The 22195-nt window shown below is 37.8% G+C and overlaps 1 protein-coding gene across 5 annotated transcripts in view; it reads right to left on the bottom strand.

Annotated features, from left to right (window-relative positions):
• The window catches only part of EML6 (EMAP like 6), a 281421-nt gene that overhangs the window by 74461 nt on the left and 184765 nt on the right, over positions 1 to 22195 (bottom strand). For all 5 annotated transcript variants that reach the window (XR_008417847.1, XM_053890698.1, XM_053890697.1 and 2 more), the window contains exons 15-19: positions 21917 to 22103; positions 20554 to 20659; positions 13555 to 13648; positions 3333 to 3433; positions 1844 to 2046 (exon numbers count right to left, since the gene is read on the bottom strand). Coding sequence is in view for 4 of the 5 variants with exons in the window: in XM_053890698.1 (XP_053746673.1) it covers positions 1844 to 2046; positions 3333 to 3433; positions 13555 to 13648; positions 20554 to 20659; positions 21917 to 22103 (691 nt within the window). In the remaining variant the exon portion in view is untranslated. The remainder of the gene's footprint in view (positions 1 to 1843; positions 2047 to 3332; positions 3434 to 13554; positions 13649 to 20553; positions 20660 to 21916; positions 22104 to 22195) is intronic.

Genomic DNA, 22195 nt, shown 5'->3' with positions numbered 1-22195 from the left:
GAAGTCGGACGCTTAACCGACTGCGCCACCCAGGCGCCCCTGAACAGTGGTTTTTATTCTCGTTCTAGGCTTATGATTTCTTGGCTTTACTAGTTTTCCTTTCCGGCAAACACATATACCAAACTGCTCTTAGGAAAATCCTTTTTTCGGATGAAAAATACTCAGTAATTCATTGTTTTCTCGGAGACTTAGTTTACTTTCCTTCAGCGAAGTTCACGTGGAAATAATATTTTAAAGTTTTTTACCTTAAATTCTGTATTCTTATTACAGGTTTGTAGGGAAGATTTAATTCCCAAATTAAATTTAAATCCGGTTTATTATGCTGTGTCATCCTCATCTTTTCCAGGATGTTTCAGGTTAACTTACCAAGCAATAAAAGAGTTTAAACAAGTTATTGCACATGAACTTCTAGACCTGCTCAAATTTTGCATTCTACCTTAATCTTATCCAATGTGCACTTTCACCCAAAACAAATTTGCCAATATGCAACAGCTTAACCACTAAAACAACCATTATAACTGCACATCTAATGAGGACCTACTTCTGTACCTGGATCAGAAGTTCCCTCCTGGGAACAGGTAAATGCAAAATGAGGATTGGCTTAGTTAGGTTTGTTGGCCTCCACTGTTTGGAGGTCAGAGAATACAGATAAATTGGTACCACCAGCAAGCTGGCGGTGATTAAAAAACAGGTTTTTCTGGCAAATGGGTTGAACAAAGTATTTTAGCAGTACTGACAGTGTGATCTTTCTTAAAAACAAATAAAATCGCTGCAAGGCAGGAAGGTAGCTGGACAGATCAGGACAAAGGTGAACTTAAGTGGAGATATAGCAGATGTGATGATTAATTTTGTGTCATCTTGATTGTTCAGAGGGTGCTCTGATCAAATATTATTTCTCTATTTATCTGTGAGGGTATTTCCAGATGAGAGCAGTCTTTGAATTGGTGGACTCAACACACTTGACCTTAGCCAAAAGGCCGAGAAGCGATGAATTGGTGGACTCAATAAAGTAGATGGCCTTCCCCAAGGTGGGTGAGCAATGTGGGTGAGAATTGGATAATTCTTTGAGAGCCCAAATAAAAAAGGCAGAGGAGGAGGAATTCATCCCTGTTTTTCCTGTCTCACTGATTGAGCTGACTCATCTCATCTTTTCCCACCCTCAGACAGATTTACACTACTGGCATCCCTCGTTGTCTGGCCTTTGGACTTGCTGTGAATCATACCACCAGCTTTCCAGGGTCTACAGCTTGCCGAGGGCAGAGTGGGACTTCTTAGTCTCCATAACTGCACGGACCAGCTCCTTACAGTACATCTGGTTTCTGTGTATGTGTAATCTGTAATCCCACTGGTTCTGTTTCTCTGGAAAACCCTTATACAGCCAGTGAAAAGCTTTCACTCCAACACTCTTGTGAAAGCTGAACCTGTCCACACAGGAACAAACTGGTTATCAACTTGACTTTTGGTCAGATTGCTGAGCAGGATAATAATTGAACCGGTTGGTACTTTGAGGTCTTTCCTTATTGTGTACAAAGGGGGAAGAGAGTGCTGAAATATTCCTCAGGACTCATCTGCTACTGGGTGTGTACATTATCCCAACACTTCTTAAGGGATTTTGAGAGGTGAGAGCCACGAAGAAGGAGTGTGAATAAAGTGGAGAGAAACTGCATGTAAAGAAATAATTATAAATGAGTGAAATTTTAAAAATATTTGTACTCATTTCCATTCATGACAACTACTTCCCAATTCAGATAGGACTGGTTTTAGAAACAAGCATCCTGTTGACGTGGGCCTTCCAAAGACTAATTTATAATTTTTGAAAGCTAATGATGAAAATATGTCATACCTTATCCAATGCATACATAGCAAACACAGGCCCATCATGAGCTTTCACTGTCTTCAGTAGGAGGATATCTTTCCAAATAAAAATATCTCCAGTAGCTGCTCCTGAGAACACTAGATCTTCCATTCGCCCATAAGAAACACACATCATTGTTTCCAATTTTCCAACACTTCCAAAAATTCCTCTTTTAGAAGTGAAGCCCCCACCTGAAGTGGACCAAGAATATGTATTATTTTTTGAAAAGCTGACACCTTCTATGAGCATTTGGAATGACTGTCTTCAATGAAAACCCAGGGTATCTACATTACATATATATGTACAGATGTATAAATATGGCAGAAAAATCATAAAAATATTTTAAGAGGGTTTCTCATTTACACATTCATTAATTCAATGTTTACTGAATCCCTCCTTTGCAGCAGATACAGTGGTTGATGATGGGGTATAAAGATGAGAAGAAGAAGTTTCTTCATTCGATGGATTTAGGTTCTGGTTGGAGAGAGGACGTCATCTCGGTCCAACAAGATATGTGGCTAACCAAGGTTCAGTGCCAGTTCTGTGCCAGACAGAGGAAGGAGTGACTAAGTGCCAGGGGTAACTAGGAAAGTCTACATGCATGCTGACCAAGGAGAACGAAAACAGCACTGGCAGGAATGTAAAATGTAAACATGTTATGTATGTCTTACCTCAATTATTATCATAAGACCTTTAGGGTAAGAAAATGAATCACTGTGTAGGAAAAGGTACATACTTCAGATTTGTCCTTGCAATGTTCACATTTCCCTGCACTTCCCAACTAGCATTGAGAAGCCCATACCCATTCCAGAAAACTATGCACAGGCTGGTTCTCCAGACATGTTGGATGCCATTGTCTCTTCTTTAAAAGTAGAAAGCACTGGAACAGTTGCTTATGTTTTGTTCAGTGTAAGATTAAGCCTGGTATCAAAGCCAATACTAAGAATTCACAATCCCAATAACAGGTCTGGTTTATTAGTGAGAAAAATAAAATGTGCCTGTTCTGACATGCTTACTTACTCATCCTTATCAACATTATGATGCATAAAAATTTATTCGGATCACCTACTGTGTATAGTGTCAGGGATTAATTCATGTGTTAAATTCAGTGATAAATAAAAGAACCTTCAAAGTAGTGAAAAATTTATCCACCCAATCAAAGTGATTATTTTATTTCCTGCTCAGTAGTCTAACACAATGACTGCTTTCAGAACAGATGACTATGAAAATAATTATTTTCACAGTGGAACATTTCCCAAAGCTTTCTAGTTATTGATAAACATGCTTAGCATCATATAAAGTGTTTTAAAACTTAGACATCAAGTAGCCGAGTGAATATGGGATAGCATGTCTTCCTGACACATTTTAATTTTAAATTGCTCGGTAGTGGTGTTGGCCTTTTTTTCAGTTGGATTTTGTTTTGTTTTTTTTTTTAAAGCTCTTCAACCACATAAACGATAAACCCAAAGAACAGTACCTGCTTGCTGCCAGAATTTGATGTGCTTCATCCCAACTGTAACCAGTTTGTCAACATGGTGTGGGTTACACTTTACCACAAATATCTTATCCTTATGTCCTCTGCAAGAGACCGACAAGAAAAAAAAATCCAGTTTTCATGGAAGCACTGATACAGAGTTTTATTAAAAGTATACATTTGGTTTAACTTTCATCAAACACATGTAACAGGACAAGTAAATTAGAAAATAGTTTAAAATACACATGAGGTCTATATTAAAATCACAAGCTTTGCTTTTCTTTGCACGTTTGAGCCCTCTCTTCTTACTCTAATGTTGCTACCAAAGTGTATTCAGTTATGTTTTAAACAAATTAACAAAGTATTTATAATGGATCACAATGTCTCCACAAGATAAAATTCATGCCACCAGCATAAGATTGTACTTCTCAGGATATAGAGGTCTTGTATAGGAAAAAGGGGAAGATATGGAATCATATTAATGAGAAGCTTCAAATATAATATTCTTTGCTGTGGGCAGCATAACTTTAGGTTATATGAAAGTTCAGCTAGAAATTATTCACTAGGAATGGAAGCCCTTCGCTCATACCCATGGGGAGAGAAAGGATGTTGTATGTTGATTCAAGGTACTTTAGGATGCTCTGCATTCAGAAATACGAGTTGATAACCAAAGATACAGAAGGACAAATATAAAAATGAAGACTGATTGTAGACCTGGAGCTTTAGACCTGGTGTTCCATAGCGCCAGGGAAATTTTGCTATAGACTATAATCACGTTAGAATTTAAGGATTTACTGGACTTCATAGATTTTAATGGATTTAATGGACTATTTGATGGTCTTCTTTGGTATATTATGAGAAAACCTTCATTATGTAAATTAAAACAGTTAACAAAAAGAGCACAGCTGACCAATATCTCTAATGAATATAAATAGTAATACCCTGAATAAAATTCTAGCCAAGAAAATTCACTAGAACATCAAACAATCAGACTTTATGACTGAATGCAAGGGTAGTTTATTATGAAGGACTCGAATAGTACAATTCATCATATTAACATGCCTAAGAAAAATTATGTCATTTCACAGATACTGAAAAGTTATTTTACAAAAATCTAACGCTCATGTGTGATTAAAAAACAGTCAATTCACACTCAGTAAAGTAGGAATTAATGGAGACTTATCTCTTAGACATTTATATTTCCCTCAAGTCCTTGGCTCTCATTGAAAAACCCAGATTCATTCAAGAATAACTATACACAGGCTGACTCTCCATATGCTATGTGCCATTATCCTTTAGAAGCATAAAGTGCTGAAACAGTAGCTTATTCAAGATGTGTTTTTGTGTGTGTGAACTCAAAGTCAGATTCTTACTTAATGTCATTCCCAATAAAATCAGGAACAAGATTATTACCACTGCCATTTAACCTTGTATTGAACATATTAACAAATGCAATTAGGTAAGATTTTAAAATTAAAGGCTTAAGAGCTGGAATGGAAGAGGTAATACTATTTCTATTTGCAGATGATATGATTATTTACCTAGGAAATTCAAAAGAAGTAATGTAAAAACAATGACAAACAAGATAATTTAGTCAAGCTGCAGTGTATAAAATTAAACAATCAATAACCTTAATATATACAAAAAAAAAAAAAAACCAACCAAAAAGTATAACAAGTGACTCTATAAACAGCAAAAAAATCAAGGCATAAATTTACAAGAAATTTGTATCAAACATAAGTGAGTGAAACAAAACTCCACATCTGTAAGATGGAAAAAAGATTTAAAAAATGGTAATACATTCCATGTTCTTGGTTGGAAAATTCAATCATAAAAGTGTCAATACTCCCTAACTTAAAAAATTTTTTTCAACTTGATTGCAATAAAAAAAGAGCTTTTGGTGTTTATTTGCTTTTTAATCTGGGGTTAGACTCCTTGATTTTAAAGTTCTCATGGAAGAATAAACCAGCAGCAATCATCAGGAAAACTCTAAAAAGGAAAAGTGGGAAGAGTAGCTCTCCTAGATATTAATATAATTTATAAAGCCTCCATAATTAAAACAGTGGGGTATTGGTGCACAAATTGATAAACTAGTGGCAAAATAGAACATGTATAAAGAGACCCAAATGAATATGAAAATGCAGTATATAACAAAGATAGGATCTCAAATCAAGGGGGAAAAGATGAACTTTTAAAGTAATTGGTGTATGTCACCAAATGCTGGAGGATGTGGGGCAATAGGAGCTCTCGTACATTGCTGATGGTAATGCAGAATGGTACAGGTACCTTGGAAGACAGGCTGTTTCTTACAAAACTAAACATATTCTCAACAAAACTAAAAGGCAGCCTATGAAATGAGAGACGATATTTACAACCACATATCTGATAAAGGGTTAGTATCCAAAATCTATAAAGAACTTATCAAACTCAACACCCAAAAAACAACCAACCTAGTAAAGAAGCGGGCAGAAGACATGGATAGACACTTTTCCAAAGAAGACATCTAGATGGCTAACAAATGCAAGAAAAGATGCTCCACATCGTTCATAATCGGGGAAATACAAATCAAAACCATGATGAGATACCACCTCGCATGTGTCAGAATGGCTAAAATTAGCACTACAAGAAACAACAGGTGTTGGCAAGAATGCAGACAAAGGGGAACCTCTTGCACTGTTGGTAGAAGTGGAAACTAGTACCATCACTCTGGGGAACAGTATGGAGGCTCCTCAGAAAGTTAAAAATAGAACCACCCTACAATCCAGCAATTGCACTACCAGGTATTTACCCAAAAGATACAAAAATACAGATTCAAAGGGGGTACATGCACCCCAATTTTTATAGCAGCATTATCAACAATAGCCAAACTATGAAGAAAGCTCAAATGTCCACTGACTGTTAAATGGATAAACAAGATATGGTACATATATACAATGGAATATTACTCAGCCACCAAAAAATGAAATCTTGCCATTTGAAATGAGTGGATGGAGCTAGAATGTATTATGCTAAGCCAAATAAGTCAATCAGAGAAAGACAAATACCATATGATTTCATTCATATGTGGAATTTAGGAAGCAAAACAGATGAGCATATGGGAAGGGCGGGGGAGAAGACAGAGGGAAACAAACCACAACCAATTCTTAACAATAGAGAACAAACTGAGGGTTGATGGAGAGTGGTGGGTGAGAGATGGATTAGATGAGTGATGGGTACTAAGGAGGGCACTTGACGGGATGAGCACTAGGTGTTGAAGGTAAGTGATGAATCATTGAATTCCACTCTGGAAACCAATATTGCACCATACGTTAGCTAACTAAAATTTAAATTAAAAAAAGCAATGAACCCCCCCCCCCGACCTCGCACGTGTGCACACATGCACACACACACACAAAAACCCCTCAAAACTAAATATATTCTTACCACGATACCCTGCAATTGTGTTCCTCAGTATTTACTTAAAGGACTTGAAAACTTATATCCACACAAAAACCTGTATGGATGTTTACAGCAGCTTTAATTGGCAAAGAGAAGACATGGAGGAACCTTTGGTGGAGTCTTTTAGGGTTTTCTCTATATACAATCATGACATATGCAAATAGTGACAGTTTTACTTTTGCCTTACCAATTTGGATGCCTTTTATTTCTTTTTCTTGCCTGATTTCTGCAGTTAATATTTCCAGTACTATGTTGAATAAAAGTGGTAAGAGTGTACATCCTTGTCTTGTTCCTGATCTTAGAGGAAAAGCTTTCAGTTTTTCACCATTCAGTATGATGTTAGCTGTGGGTGTTTCATATATGGTCTTACTATTGGAACTAATAAATGAGCTTAATAAAGTTGCAGAATACAAAATTAATACACAGAAATCGGTTGCATTTCTATACACCAATAACAAAACAGCAGCAAGAGAAATTTAAAAAGATCCCATTTATAATTGCACCAAAAAGCATAAAATATCTACAAATAAATTTAACCACAGAGGTTGAAGAACTACACTCTGAAAATTTTAAGATATTGATGAAAGAAACTGAAGACAACACAAACTAAAGGAAAAACACATGATGCTCATGGATTGGAAGAATTAATATTGTTAAAATGCCCATAATACCCAAAGCACTTTAAAGATTCAGTGCAATCCCTATCAAAATAACAATAGCACTTTTCAAAGAACTACAACAAATAATCCTAAAGTTTGTATGGAACCACAAAGACCTTGAATAGCCAAAGAAATATTGGGAAAGAACAACGCAGGAGGTTATCAAAATCCCAGATTTTAAGATACACTACAAAGTTATAGTGATCGAAACAGTATGGTACTGGCACAAAAACAAACACATGAATCAATGGAACAGTCTAAGGAGCCTAGAAACAAATCCACGCCTGTAAGGTCAATTAATTTATGAAAAAGGAGGCAAGAATTTATAATGGATAAAAGACAGCCTTTCAATGAAAGGTGCTGGGGAAATTGGAAAGGTACATGAAAAGGAATTTCTTGTATCTTATACAAAAGTAAACACAAATAGATTAAAGACCGAAATGTGAGACCTGAAACCATCAAAGTCCTAAAATAAAACATGGGCAGTAATGTCTTGGACACTGACCTCAATAACGTATGTCTAGATAGGTGTCCTCAGGCAAGGGAAACAAAAGCAAAAATAAATTATCAAGACACCAAAATAAAAAGCTTTTGCACAGCAAAGGAAACTGTCAACAAAACAAAAAGGCAACCTAGTGAATGGGAGAAGACATTTGCGAATGACATATCCAATAAGAGGTTAATATCCAGAATAAAGAACTTATACAACTCAACACCATAGAAAAATCCCATTAAAAAATGGACAGGCGTGAATGGGTGGCTCAGGTGGTTGAGCATCTAACTCTTGGTTTCGGCTCAGGTCATAATCTTGCAGTTTTGTTGAGTTCAAGCTTCGCATTGGGCTCTGAGTGCTGACCTCATGGAACCTGCTCGGGATTCTCTTTTCCCCTCTCTCTGCTCATTCCCCGCTCTCATACTTTTTGTGTCTCTCAAAATAAATAAGTTTTAAAAAAAATGGGCAGAAGACCTGAATAGATATTTTTCAAAAGAAGACATACAGGTGGCCAACAGACACATGAAAAGATGTTCTATATCACTCATTATCAGAAAAATGCAAATCAAAACCACAATGAGGTATTACCCCACACGCATCAGAATGACTACTATCAAAAAGACAAGAAATAACAAGTGCTGGTGAGGATATGGAGAAAAGGGAAACCTATGTACCACTGGTAGGAATGTAAATTGGTGCAGCCACTGTTCACAAAATAGTATGGAGGTTCCTCAATAAATTAAAAACAGAAATATTATAGGATGCAGTAATTTCACTACTGGGTATTTACCCAAAGAAAATGAAAACACTAATTCTGAAAGATATATGTGCCCCTATGTTTACTGCAGCTTTATTTAGAATAAACAAGCTATGGAGGCAACCCAAGTGTTCATCCATACATGAATGGATTAAGAAGATGTGGTGTGTACACACACACACACACACACACACACACACACACACTGGAATACTACTCAGCTATTAAAAAGAATGAAATCTTGTCATTGTGGCAACATAGATGGACATAAAGGGTATTGCGCTAAGTGAAAAAAGTCAGACAGTGATAAATGCCATATGATTTCACTCACATGTGGAACCTAAAAACCAAAGCAAATGAACAAATCAAACAAAATAGAAAGATTCATAAATACAGAAAACAAACTGGCAGGGAATGAGCAAAATACCTGAAAGGGACTAAGAAGTACAATCTTAAAGTTACAAAATAACTAAGTCACTGATGCAAAGTACAGCAAGAAACAAAGTAATATTTTAAAAATTTTGTATGGTGACAGATAACTACCCTTATCATGGTAAGCATTTCATAATGTATATAAATGTCAAATCATTATGTTGTACACCTAAAACTAACATAATATTGTACACTCTGCTTCAATTAAATAATAAAATAAAAATATGCTTTTAAAATTAGAAATGCTTAATGAAGTATATACAGGTCAAATGACAAGTGGTCTTAAACTTTCTTTAAAATATTTTAGCAAATAAGTAATAAGAGAAAAAAAATGAGGGGGGAGAGATCTGTACCATCTGTAGGTTGATGCAACAGGGCTGAAGGGAGTCTGTTATGCTGTTTCCTCCACTTCTGCGCAACTTTGAAATTTTCCACAGTAAGTTAAAAGAACAGGACAGACATCTCCATACCCATTGCATGGGCCCCAGAATGACAGGCAGGGAAAGGAGAAGGAATTGATTTTTGAACTTTCTCCCTTCGTTTCTATCAAAGTCCAAAGTGAAGCACGGACACTAAGGCCAAGACACATCACTGGAAGTATTAGAAACAAGTGGGAGACAGAGATACAAGTTTATTTGTGTAAGAAGAGAAAATGTGCTGAACACCAAGAGGACAAATAAACCAGATAATCCTAAGAGACTTTACGCATCCAAAGATTTCTCGATTGGAGGAAAATCCCCACAGATTCTAAATCATTAATAAAAACTTTAAAGAAAAGATGCTAGAGAAAACTGACAGGAAAATTGAGAGCAGGTATAACGAATTACATTCCCTGTACAGACATGAACACTGTTTTGTGTTTATATAATCTCACCTATGAATAAAAATGGATCAAAATACTAGACCAATGTTTACCGAAGAATGTATGCTAAAACGTTGGCTATGTCGTGGGCAGTGTAATTGTGATTTTCATTTTCTTCTCAGTGCTTTTTTGGACTTTGAATTTCTGTAAGGATCACACAGTATTTTGAAAACTCTCTGTTTTCACTTTAAGAAATGTTATTCTAAAAAAAAATACACATTTTTAAAAAGGAAAGTGAGAAAAGAAATGTGCCAATTTGGTATACAGGAGGCTTCGTCATATTCACTAAAGGTGTGTAAAGGTAGGGACCTATAATAAATCAAGCAACAAAGCTAAAACAGAAGTACATACACACCTGCTCATCCTGGGCCTACATTGTGTCCCAGGCTTTCCAGTAGCATAATTATTTCACATTGACAGCCCAAGTATTCTTGTTAGGCACCTTGATAACTCTACCTTTTGCCTACTGCATTCAAACTTTTGAGATGAAACATATCAAGAATAATTAGCCATTGTCCCCCATAGCCCTATTGCTGGTGCATTAGAAATGCAAGTAAAGGGAAAGAAAGGTACCAGATTATCTCATTATTCATCTCTGACACTGACATTAGGCCATTTAATCACAGCCCGTAAGAGATTGACTTTGGTTATTAAATGGGTTACTTGTAGGTTACACTAAAACATGAACAAACTTCAAAAGGAAAAAAAAAAAAGACTTAAAAATTCATTTTTAATGGAGGGAACTGAAATCTTTCATGAAAGTTAGCAAAGAGGAAAAAAAAAATTGTTCCAAGAGATTCAATCAAGTCTCAGAGAGATCTTGCAATAAGATCTCTACATGCCTATCTTGAATTTCTCTAATTTCTCTGAGCTGATAAAAAAGAAGCTTCAATTAAACATTTTCACAACGGAGGGGTGGGTTTGGAGAGTGCAGTGTTGTTCTGGAGGCACACCTTCCCACTGGGCACCTGCAGCATTGATGGTGACACCATCATGGCTACTGACTTGCCCGTCCCTCCACAGGGAACTCTCACATCCTGGGAGATAGGGATTATTGTAGAAGACCGTCTGGCCAAAGCAGTGCCCGCTGCCAGAAGCAGGCTCACTGCTAAGCCTTGCTAGTGCCCAACGCTGGCAATGATTTGACACACAAAAGTGCAAAGGAGGGGTGTCACTGATCTGGCCTTTCTAAGAGTAAATTAAGCCCTCTCAGGAACCAAGAAGACTCCTTGAAGCCACTAAGGTACCATCAGTAAAGTGTCACCTGTTTTCCGTTGTCACTTCTTTCAGGTCCCAGTTTTTTTCTTTTTAAGATATGTGTGTGTGTGTGTATATATATATATATATATATATATATATATATATGTATATATATGTGTGTATGCATATATATATGTGTGTATGTATATATATATATATGTGTGTGTATGTATGTATGTGTGTATATATATATATATATATATAGTACTCTCTACACCCAATATGGGGCTCAAACTTATAAACCCAAAATCAAGAGTTGCATGCTCTACTGACTGAGCCAGCCAGACACCCTTATGCCTCAGTTTTTAATGTTTCTATCTGCTTAAGTATGTAACTTAATGTCATAAATAGGTTTTTATTTATGTGTATATTTCTATGATCATATAAATATGTGTAAATGTGATGGAAATAGGCATTTATGGAAATATTTACTTATTTGTTATTTTAAAATCTAGTAGTCTTCAAAGAACTTTAGCAATCCTTGACATTCCTTCTTGGAAAGAGCCCTGGTTAATATTACAATGCAAAAATATTCTTGGAGGGCAATTTTGCAGGTGTCCTGTTTTAGGAATGTGACATAAGGCTTGGGAGCAATTCCACAAATAAAGTGTGTTACTAACATAATGATGTTAAGTCACTTTGTGTTAATTAAATAGAAGTGACACTACCAAGCATATCGAATAGATACCTTGGACATATTAATAAAAATTTCTCTCTTCCATTTCTATGAATGTTTCTGGCATACAACAGGGGAGACACAGAAGGTTGCAGAGGGTTTTTTTATTTTTTATTTTATTTATTTATTTATTTATTTATTTATTTTTTATTTATTTTTGGGACAGAGAGAGACAGAGCATGAACGGGGGAGGGTCAGAGAGAGAGGGAGACACAGAATCGGAAACAGGCTCCAGGCTCCGAGCCATCAGCCCAGAGCCTGACGCGGGGCTCGAACTCACGGACCGCGAGATCATCGCGGGGCTCGAACTCACGGACCACGAGATCGTGACCTGGCTGAAGTCGGACGCTTAACCGACTGCGCCACCCAGGCGCCCCGCAGAGGGTTTTTTTAGCAGGAAAATTGCTTTTCTGTTGCTTTGGAGATGCAGACAAAGGCTTTGCCTGCAATAATCTGCACTGCAGTTGGTATGTTATCAGAAATATTAAACTAAAATTCAGTACATGAGTCTAAAGGGAAAGGAGAGTTCTAATTAAGAGCGGAATCCGAGTGCCAGTTGGGGGTGATAGAACAGTGAGGAATACTTGACAGATACCAGGAAGGCCCACTTGGGCAGGCAGATTTGGGAGCTGTCTTTTGCTGCCAAGAATTTAATCTCAACCGCACTTATCAGAAAAGCTTTTCTTTTTCTCCTAAGACAGTCAGCTGGAGTCCTCAGGGCTCCATCTGCTCCTCCTCTGAGTCCCCGGCAACGGAGAGATCTTCGTTTACTAAACCAAATTGCAAAAAACCCTTTTTTTCTTATTTAATATTGTGAAGGGAAGTATTAATTTACAAAGTGAATACTGGGGTTCAAAGCCATTAACTTAAAAATGATTTCATACCGAAAGACAGAAGGGAAATTGGTTAATGTAGACAAGAACTAGTGGAGAGGGAAAGTGATAACCTGTCTTGGGCAACAAATTCGATCACTGGGCCTTGGCTGCCAACCGTGCTGACCTCTGATCATGGCTGGGCACACAGCTAAGCCCTATGTAAGTAGGAGTAGAAAGCAGTGTTGAGACTTCAGGCTGATTCAGCAGGGAGGCAGCCTGGGGTAACGGAGGACAGGTGGTCTATAAACAGCAGACGGTCTTAGAAAAGTCTATTTATAAGACAGGGAGATTAGGGAAACAATTTGCCTGCTTTGAAAGCGAGTGGCAGATGCACACGATGGGGCCTCCTTTTCCAGCATGCAACAGCTTCATGACAAATGGTACCTCTGACTAGAGTGACATTGACACTCCTTCACCAGATGCAAGACTGTAGAAAAACAAGGGACAAGGCCCAAGTCTGAGAAAAGCTGCTTTTCTACTGCTGGAAAAAGCTTTGATAAAGACAGTGCATATATTACTAAAACCCAAGTGACAAGTAACTCCCCGGAAAGTGTTTCAGAATTTTCCAGTTCCCTGAAACAAACATTAACTGCTGTAAGTCAGGTTTGTCACCAGGAAATATTGCAGTATGTTTTCCCTCAGGTGTTAAGCTTTCGGTGTGAATTCCATCTGAGTTTGAAGATGAAAGAAATCTCCCTAGAAAATGAAAACTAGTGACGTTTACTGGAGCGAGATAATCAGCAGGATGCTGCAAGACCTCAGCACCTTCTTACCTTGTGGTGGCTATCTTTTCTCCCTTTTTCCAGTCCCAAAACACAATACTGTGAAAATCGTCTAAACCAACCGACACCAGACATTTTCCATCAGCTGTATGAAAACAACACAAATGTCAAGTGACTCATTTCTTCGATGAAACACCAAAACATTTCATTCACTGTAACGATGAATACAAAATTGATCTTAAGAATATTATTTAGGCTCCAATACATTAGAAGTATCATATGCTGAAGGGACCTCACTGAATGAAATGTGTAACAGTGATAGCTGAGCTTCTTAATGTACAACAACTGGTTGATGAATTAAATCACTGATCTAACATTCCAGTGTCAGACACGGAGCCGGGAGAAGCCTCTCAGTTATATCTCAAAAACCTTGTCTATTTTATGACAAATCTCATGACATTTATTCAAAGAACCATTTGGCTTTGTGACTATATTTTCAGCTTAAAAAAACTGGGTTCTATTTAAACCTCCAAGATAAGAGCATTTGTAGAAAATAAATTTAATCTCAAAAATTCTTTCAGAAGATGATTTTATAATTAAAAAATCCTAACCTCTTTGTTTCCCTATTTTAAATGTAGTAGGCTTGTTATAGGACACTTAGAAAATATAGATAAAGGAAATTTATAAATCACCTCAATTTATAGGCCTACCTTTGGTGTATTTCCTGTCAGTTTCTCTACATAAATGTGTTTTTGAAAAACAAAACCAGGATGATAATGAACATCCTATTTTCTGATCTTTTTTCAATTGTTATATAGTGAACATTTTCCCTTAGTATTAAATATTATTTATAAGATTACCAATGGTTACTATAATGTAGACACTTGGGTTGTTTTCCAAGAAAAAAAACTTAAAAAAAAATACTTTGTATGTACAATTAAATTTGAAAACCAAAATTGTTAACTTGCTTTTTCCCTTCAAGACCAAAGAAGCCGTGCAGTCAGTCTTTCCTTTGCTGCCTCCTCACAAGCCAGATTCATAGGAGGAGTATATGGAGTCAGCGATTCTACCCTAGCTTCGTGCTGGTTAGAATATAGGTGACCAGACTCAACATGTATCAGTTGAACAGAGTGTCTTCCTGGTCTACGGAGGACCCACAATATGAGAGGATAAAGAAACACAAGTGTGTGATCAACTATTTCCAAGTCTGGGGTCAATGCCACATTAGAGTTGCCAGGTAAAATAAAGGAAGCCTACTTAAACTGTAATTTCAGATAAGTAATGAATAATTTCTTATTATAGGTCCATGTAATATTTAAATTATGTATTTACAGTTATATGGCCTGAGACATACTTTGTATTAAAATTTATTTGACTTCCTGTATTTCTATTTGCTACATCTGGCAACGCTCCCCAAATGCTAACCAATGCCCAACCTGTGAGTGCCCTTACTGGGGCCAGACACTATTCCCCAAGCTACCGGGAACCATGGTCTGCTCCTTCTCCAGAGGAAGGAGCAGAGTCAGAGGAAGGAAGAGCCTGGCTTCACTAACAGATCCTCCTCAATCCTGTACTGCTGGCAAGTATGAGGCAAGGATTTGGAAGTTACATTAACCATTTCAAGCTACTAGGCTCAGTATTAGAAGAGACATTCATGCTTTCCACAAGTCCTAAATGATCATCAGGTGATTACTATAAACAAATGTGTCTTCTGAATCACAATGAATGATATGTCCTTACGCTGAACTGTTATCAGGCTTTAAATTGTGTGAGGTTTCTTTTTTCTTTTCTTTTCTTTCTTTTTTTTTTTTTTTTTTAACAGAGTCTGGGGTCAAATTCATTACCCTGAGATCAAGACCTGAGCTGAGCTCAAGAGTTGGACCCTTAACCAACTGAGTCACCCTGGTGTCCTCAAGGCCTCTTTTCTATACGTTTGGGAGAGGGGACTGGTAATGGCTTCCTATTCATTACCAATATTACTCACTCTTGCCATACCTTTTGGGATGGCTTGGTTGTGCTTCTGTATTAGCATGCTTCTGTATTTTTGTGATTTGATTGACGGATTGGAGCTTCCTCTCTCTGTTTTTAGATTATAAGCTCTGCTAAGGCTTATAGTAATCATATCACATTTCCTCTGTGATCCTCCCACTAAGCTAGTTTCCAATGAGCGTGGAGGAGATTGGTGACACTGAGGATGACGAGGGAGATAAAGATAGAATGTGTGTACGGATGCTATGAAGGGAAAGAAATGGGCTATGTTATCTAGCTATACAAATTTTAATTGTTTTAATGATCAGTTCTTTAAAAAACATGGCACTGGTATTCAGTGTCTTTTTTCCATTTATTAAGTCTACCTTTTGTGTTTTCCTTTGTAAATTGTGTAGCTCTATTAATATGTTCTTAGATGGCAAGCATCCACACATTTAAAATGGCAGTTCAAGTTTTATGTCTTTTAAAGAAGTTCTCAGGGTACATTAATTTTTTTGGCTTTTTATTGGAATTTCTGCAAGGCCCCATCAGCTTGTCTTCACAATTATACAGCTTTCTACCCGAGTCTGTGACTATGAGGAGAAACAAAGAAATAGCACAAATCCAGGGGCGCCTCTACAATCACACCTCTTCTTTAAGATGGTGACCTTTTCTAAAATTCTGCAGGTGGAGGCTATTTCTGCCTGGTTTGGAAATAGAATTGGCTACATTTTTATTTTTTCCCAGTTTTCACACCCCAACCCTCCCCCCAAAGAGACTTGGCTTTAGCTTTGAAAATCCATTGTTCCTTGACCAGTTGGAGGTTTTTGAGGGGTTTTTTTTGCCATGTTTTTAGAGTCGAGGTAATGTCCTTTTAAATCTTTCCAGTCACAGTATGTATTAATTATGGATAGTGACAAAGTCCAAAAATAATTCTAAGGTACTTAATGTCAATAGTAAAGGGCATATTAGAAAGAGAGAATTTCTACCCAATTACAAGTTGGTCCTTGCATTCAGGGCTCATAAAAAATGCATAGATTTTCAGAATTGAACACAGTGAAATCCAGTTAGTCTTAGAGGTGTCCTTGGGGAAATCAGTATTATTCAGTGAAGATTTTAAAAAATATGAGGATAATATTAAACTAAAAAAGATTTATGTGGCTGAACCTTTCTGTCTCTACTCTGGTTTTCTATTCATGTGGAAGCACCTTCTATCTTGTAAGCACAAAAACAAAGATGGCCCCATTTTCCCTAGACAATGCTAATATGTTCACAAAGCTAAGGAGTCACTCAATTGAGTGAGATAATGTAAATTCATTCATTCCTGTTCACAGAGAGTTACAGATTATATTGTAAGAAATGCTTTTCATTAAAAATGTCTTTCCATTTGCTGTGGAACAGTGGCAAGTATAGATTAATCTAAACCCCAATGTATAATTGCTTATTTGTTGTCTATTTTTCACATCATTTGCCTGTTTTGTATTTCCATGATAATTTCTTTTTCTAATAAGGGGCAAATGTACTATCAGGTCTCCACAGAACCTCCCCAAACGAGCTGGCCTATAAGAGATGGCTGGATATGGGGTCCAGAGTACACAGATGGTGCCACCAGCTAGGTAATGACCAATGTTGGTGCCCTGTTCACATGGTTAAGTAGGGAAATCTTAATAATCTCCTGTTTTGACTACTCACTTTTCTATCACTTTTCAAAAGAAAGGTAGAGCTGCTCCTGTTCCAATTCATATACATGTGTGATCTGAGGCTGTTCTAGGACAAGACTCTCTTTTCACTGGGGGATGTTCATGTGGAAGCCTCTCTGTACCACCTGTCCATTCCACCTTTACACTGGCGAATAGGGGTGGGGCAGCTGGAGACACGTGCCTTTGGGCGGAGTCGGTGACACTGAGTGCTCCAGGTAGGACTCTCATGCTAAGAGTTCACACTAGCCCTGGTGGAGCGCAGAGGCAGCAGAAGGCAAGAGGACTCAGCGGGGAGGGCTCTAGGCACAGCTTCTGCCAGCTCACAACCCCAGGCTTAGTGGCCTTTTCCCTGCACTGAGGCCAGGAGATGTGGGTTCTAGCTCAGGATCTGCCACGGTTTGACTTTTACCACAGCCAAACCACCAAACTCTGTGGATCTCCCATTCTTGGTTGGTAAGGTGATATAGGGCTTTCAGCACATCGTTGCTGAAGAAATATGGCTCACCCTCTCCCCCACCACCCCAGTCATTGTTATCTGGGCAACAGAGACTATATTGTTGAGACTGAAATATCCTTTTTATGCAGAGAATATTTGTATCACAATATTCCTTTATTTGCCCAAAATGGGAATTAGAAGCAATGACAGAATCAGCTTCTCAACCTCTTTCTAAAACATCTGGTTTCTCTCCCCAGGCAACTGGTGTGAGGGGCTACCTTATGAGGAAAAGATTTCAAAGTTCACTTAACTCTCTTGATCTTTCCTTCTACAAACTACTAGGTCCGGAAGAGAGAGAACTTCCTGGAAATACAGAGGTCAAGTTACTGGGTACCAGTGTATCTGTATTCAATGTCTTTGATCCTCTAATGCCATCCCTAAAAGGTATGTAAGTAACCTTTTGATGTATCTAAATGTAAAAACCAAGAAATTAATTTTACAGAGAAAAGATATCCTAATGATTATTAAATTCTATTTATATTATTCTAAATTTCCTGCCCCTCTGTTTATATGTTAATTTACATACACACATTTTCAGTGGAAATCAGTGAATAGATGCTATTTTGAGTTCTATTTTTCTCTTTCACTTAACTTGATACATAGAAATATGTATGAAATACACACAGTCAACATACTTGTCATTTTGAATTACAGCTTTTATTATATGCTGTCAAATTGTCTGCTGGAGTTACTGAGTCAATTTTTAATGTTGCCAAAAATATGAATACTGTATATTAGGTTCTCCATAATTTAGTGCACAATTAGGTTTTGTTATTTTATTTAGTTTTGCTACTTTAATGGGTGTCTTACTACTTTTTCAGAGTATATTTATTAATACAATTTTTATATTAAGTATACACATATGTATTGGCTAGCAAAGTTAATTTTAGGAAAAGGGAGGTCTGGCTATTGAGGGAAAAAAGCAGAAGAAATTCACTCACATCCTTAGAAGAGAACCATGTTTGAACTCAAATTATGATTTCCTTTTAGATTTTACTGCTTTATCAAGGATGTATGACACTTCCAGTTTAAAACTGTATGTCCATCAAACTTCTGGAAGTTTAGGACTTTGCATTTCCTGTGACTTGGTGTGTTATCTGGGCTTCCCAATGTTCTCGCTTCCTCAGTATTCACATGCTTTCTCGACCTCACATGCCTGCCAGTGTGGAGTAGGAACTCTTTAGCCTTAAGTTTTACTGGTTCAATAACCACAGAGAGTATTGAATAACTTCTAATATGATGTAACAATTCAGATTTCTACAGCAATTTACAGTATATGAGGATGTGCATGTCACAAAAATATTGCCCCAAACCGTTCCATGTTGCTATAGGTGAAAAGATAAAGTTAATTTTCACCCCAACACAGTTTACAATGTGAAGTTCCAGTAGTAATAGTGAAAGGCAAGACAAAGTATATTAGGCAAAGCTCCATTCATGCCTTCACAGTTTTGGAAGAGCTTCTGTGTCCATAGCACTACAATATGTGCAGTGGGGAAGAGAGACATGGGCTCTGCTGCCCAAGTAGCTTATTGAATGAGAAACATTGACCCAGACAGCTACTGTACCACATGGACTCCAACAGGTAGCATGAGAGCAATGACAACAATGGGCTAAGAGATGTAGAAGAAGGGACAAGGTTATTTCTCCCTGGAGGGCTGTAGGAGAAACTTTCAGCTTGGTCTTAAAGGATGGTAGAACTTGAACAGACACATGGCGGCAGCATGAACAAAGGGACACGGGCAAAAAGAAGGACAGTCCTGAATTTAGGGAGATGTAAAGGAACACGAATGGGTAAGTGGGTAGAAACACTGCCAAGGAAGGTTGAAGCCAGATCATGGAAGGTCATGAATGTCCAACCAAGGGCTCAGCCCTGAGTCAGTCAACTGACATGAGTCTACAGGGGGGCAATGTAACTGTGCTTCCAGAAGATTCCAGAACTGGGTAGGATGGACCAGAGAACATGGGACTGGAATCAAAGACCAATATGGTAGAGATGAGAGGGAGTTTGGGCTTGAGCAAGGAGAGTAGAGAGTGAGGGATGTAGGAAAGAGAATGCGGTTGTGGAGTCATGGAATTTAATGACTACCATTACACACACTGCACGTATTAAACATTTGAATGGGATTTAGAAATAAAGAAATTACAGTATCAGTTTCCAGTAAAAAGTTTATACTTTTTTTCTACAGATCTAACTTTTACTATTGGGATTAAAAATTGTAGGTAAAAATACCTTCTGTAACAGGCCCTTATTCTCCTTTCTAGCTTAAAGAAACGGCCTCACCCTAAAGAAAATTACATTCATCAGTTAGTATTCTACTAGCACTGCGTTCAAATTCTAAATTAAAGAGATGGAAAATCCAGTTCTATTTTTCAAATATGAAATTTATTTTCAAAACACAAGTGTTGTAAAGTGGCCTTTTGCAGAGAATTTGCAGCCCTCCTCTAGTTCTTTATATTTTAAATTGCAAGTGCTATGCTCCCACCTCTTTGGAGAGATGAAATTGATGTTCTGAGTCACTGCCAGACGTTTGCAACTAAAACTATCTACAGCAACAGCTGCTCTGGATTTCAAATTGCTCAAGCAAATGCAGAACACAGTGTGAGCTCTGGGTAATGACTTGGGAGAGAGGAAATGAACAAGACTGGGAAAGGCCTTTCGTATAATCCAAAGGCCACGTATTTTTTTTGTGAGGTATTCACATATCTGATTTCCAGTCTAAGAATGGGTAGCTAACATACAAAGGGCTTACTTACCTTATTACAAACAGAACTCAACTAAATAGGAGGTTGTAAAACAAAACAAAACAAAACAAAACAAAACAAAACAAAACCCAGCCCTAAGTAAAGCAGAACCATCAGTGACTTCAGCAGAAAACTGGTGCTTACCTGAAAAATCAAGTGCACACACTCCTCTCTGGTGTTGTCCTTTCAATAGTGACAAACATTTTAGAGTTTGTGTGTCCCACACATGAATAGCAGCATCTCTTCCAACCTTAAATAATAGGATGAGTGTAATTAACCACTTATAAATCATAACAAGAATGATGCCTTAGAATCGCTTTCAGAGTTCCTTAGAGTCAAGTGCTGCCCAGACATCCACACATTTGGGGAGCAGGAAGACACTTGGAAATCATTGTTTTCAGGATGATAAAACTGAGTTACAAAGAGTCTAAGAGGCTTGTTCTGGGCATCAAATTGGGGGCCAGCCCAGCCTAACCTGGTACATGGCTCCCAGGCAAGGTACTTTAAAACTGTAAGTCAAGCGTCCACTGTGCTTTTTGTATGAGTTCTAGATTTTTCTCTCCTGCCTTTCCAACTCCGCGTAAGATTCCACTTCCTGGTCAAGCAAGTCACCTGTGTGTTGTTACAGGAATAGCTTCAGAGTTCTTTCACCATCTCAAATATTTTACTCATCCCAAGAAGGCCTGGCTCTACTTTTCCTCCCAGGAAGTGACAGTTTCATGGCCTACCTGTTGGTAAGATGGATTCTTCTTGAGGGAATACAAGCTTCTCTGACACTAATCCCCAACAACAAAATTTTAATAAAGTGGTTTTCCTCACTTAATTGTAAGGGAAAGAAGAACCTTGTTGGGTGTAGTGACTATAAAAGGGAAAATGGGACATAAAACAATGCACATAACTGGGCAGAATCCAGCCAACTGCCTCACTGGTGTCTGGAGCCCCAGTTACCCCTGGAATGGCTACTGGTGCACTGGTTTGTCAATGGTCTGCCTCACACCAATTACAGTATAGAATGTGGTGTATTAAGTATACACACATGCACTGGCTAGCAAAGTTAGCCAATATATCGGTTAAAATATAAAATAATGACTTAGGCAAAATGCATGACTTTAAGTTTTATAAAAATAACTATTCACTAGATGTTATACTAGCACTAAAAGATGGTTCATTCAATAAACACTCACTGGTTACCTAGGATATACGAAGTACTGGGTATACAGCGATGAGGAAAATATATTAAGACTGCATCCATGGAACTTACTTCAGTTTTAGCTAATCCTATTTATGGATATCATGTCAGAAGGAAATCTCTCAGAGGCTTCCCAACAGTGCTGTGTAATGTACTGGTTAATTCTTCTACTATCATGAAATGACCCAGCATTTACTGAATCCTCAGCTTATTGCCTCTTGTTTGTTTCTACCAAGTATTTCTTGAACTAGTATGTAAAGTGGATTCAAAATGAAATCCTCTTGGGCTAGACCACCATCCTAGAGGAGAACTACACACCTGCCCGGTGGCCACGTAGTCTTTCACTGGATGGATGGTCAGGCTGAGAATGTCATCATCGTGCCCCAGGTACAGCCTCTGGGAGTGTTGCTGCCTGTTGTACACAACAGCAACTGCAGCAATGTGATAGACCACTTCTCCGGTCTGCGTGTAGAACAGATTGTTTCTACAGTCGTAGCCCCTGTAACTGAAGCACAGGTCCAAGACATGCATGGTAGTTGAATGAACAGTGAATGAACAGAGCAGGAGAGGTCAGGAGGTAAAGCTAACATGTTGATA

The sequence above is a fragment of the Panthera pardus genome, unplaced genomic scaffold, assembly GCF_024362965.1.
Source record: "Panthera pardus isolate Hobbes unplaced genomic scaffold, ASM2436296v1 HiC_scaffold_25, whole genome shotgun sequence".
In the NCBI taxonomy this organism is placed as follows: domain Eukaryota; kingdom Metazoa; phylum Chordata; class Mammalia; order Carnivora; family Felidae; genus Panthera; species Panthera pardus.
Note: the sequence above shows the minus strand (reverse complement) of the source record. Positions and strands in the feature narration are given on the sequence as shown.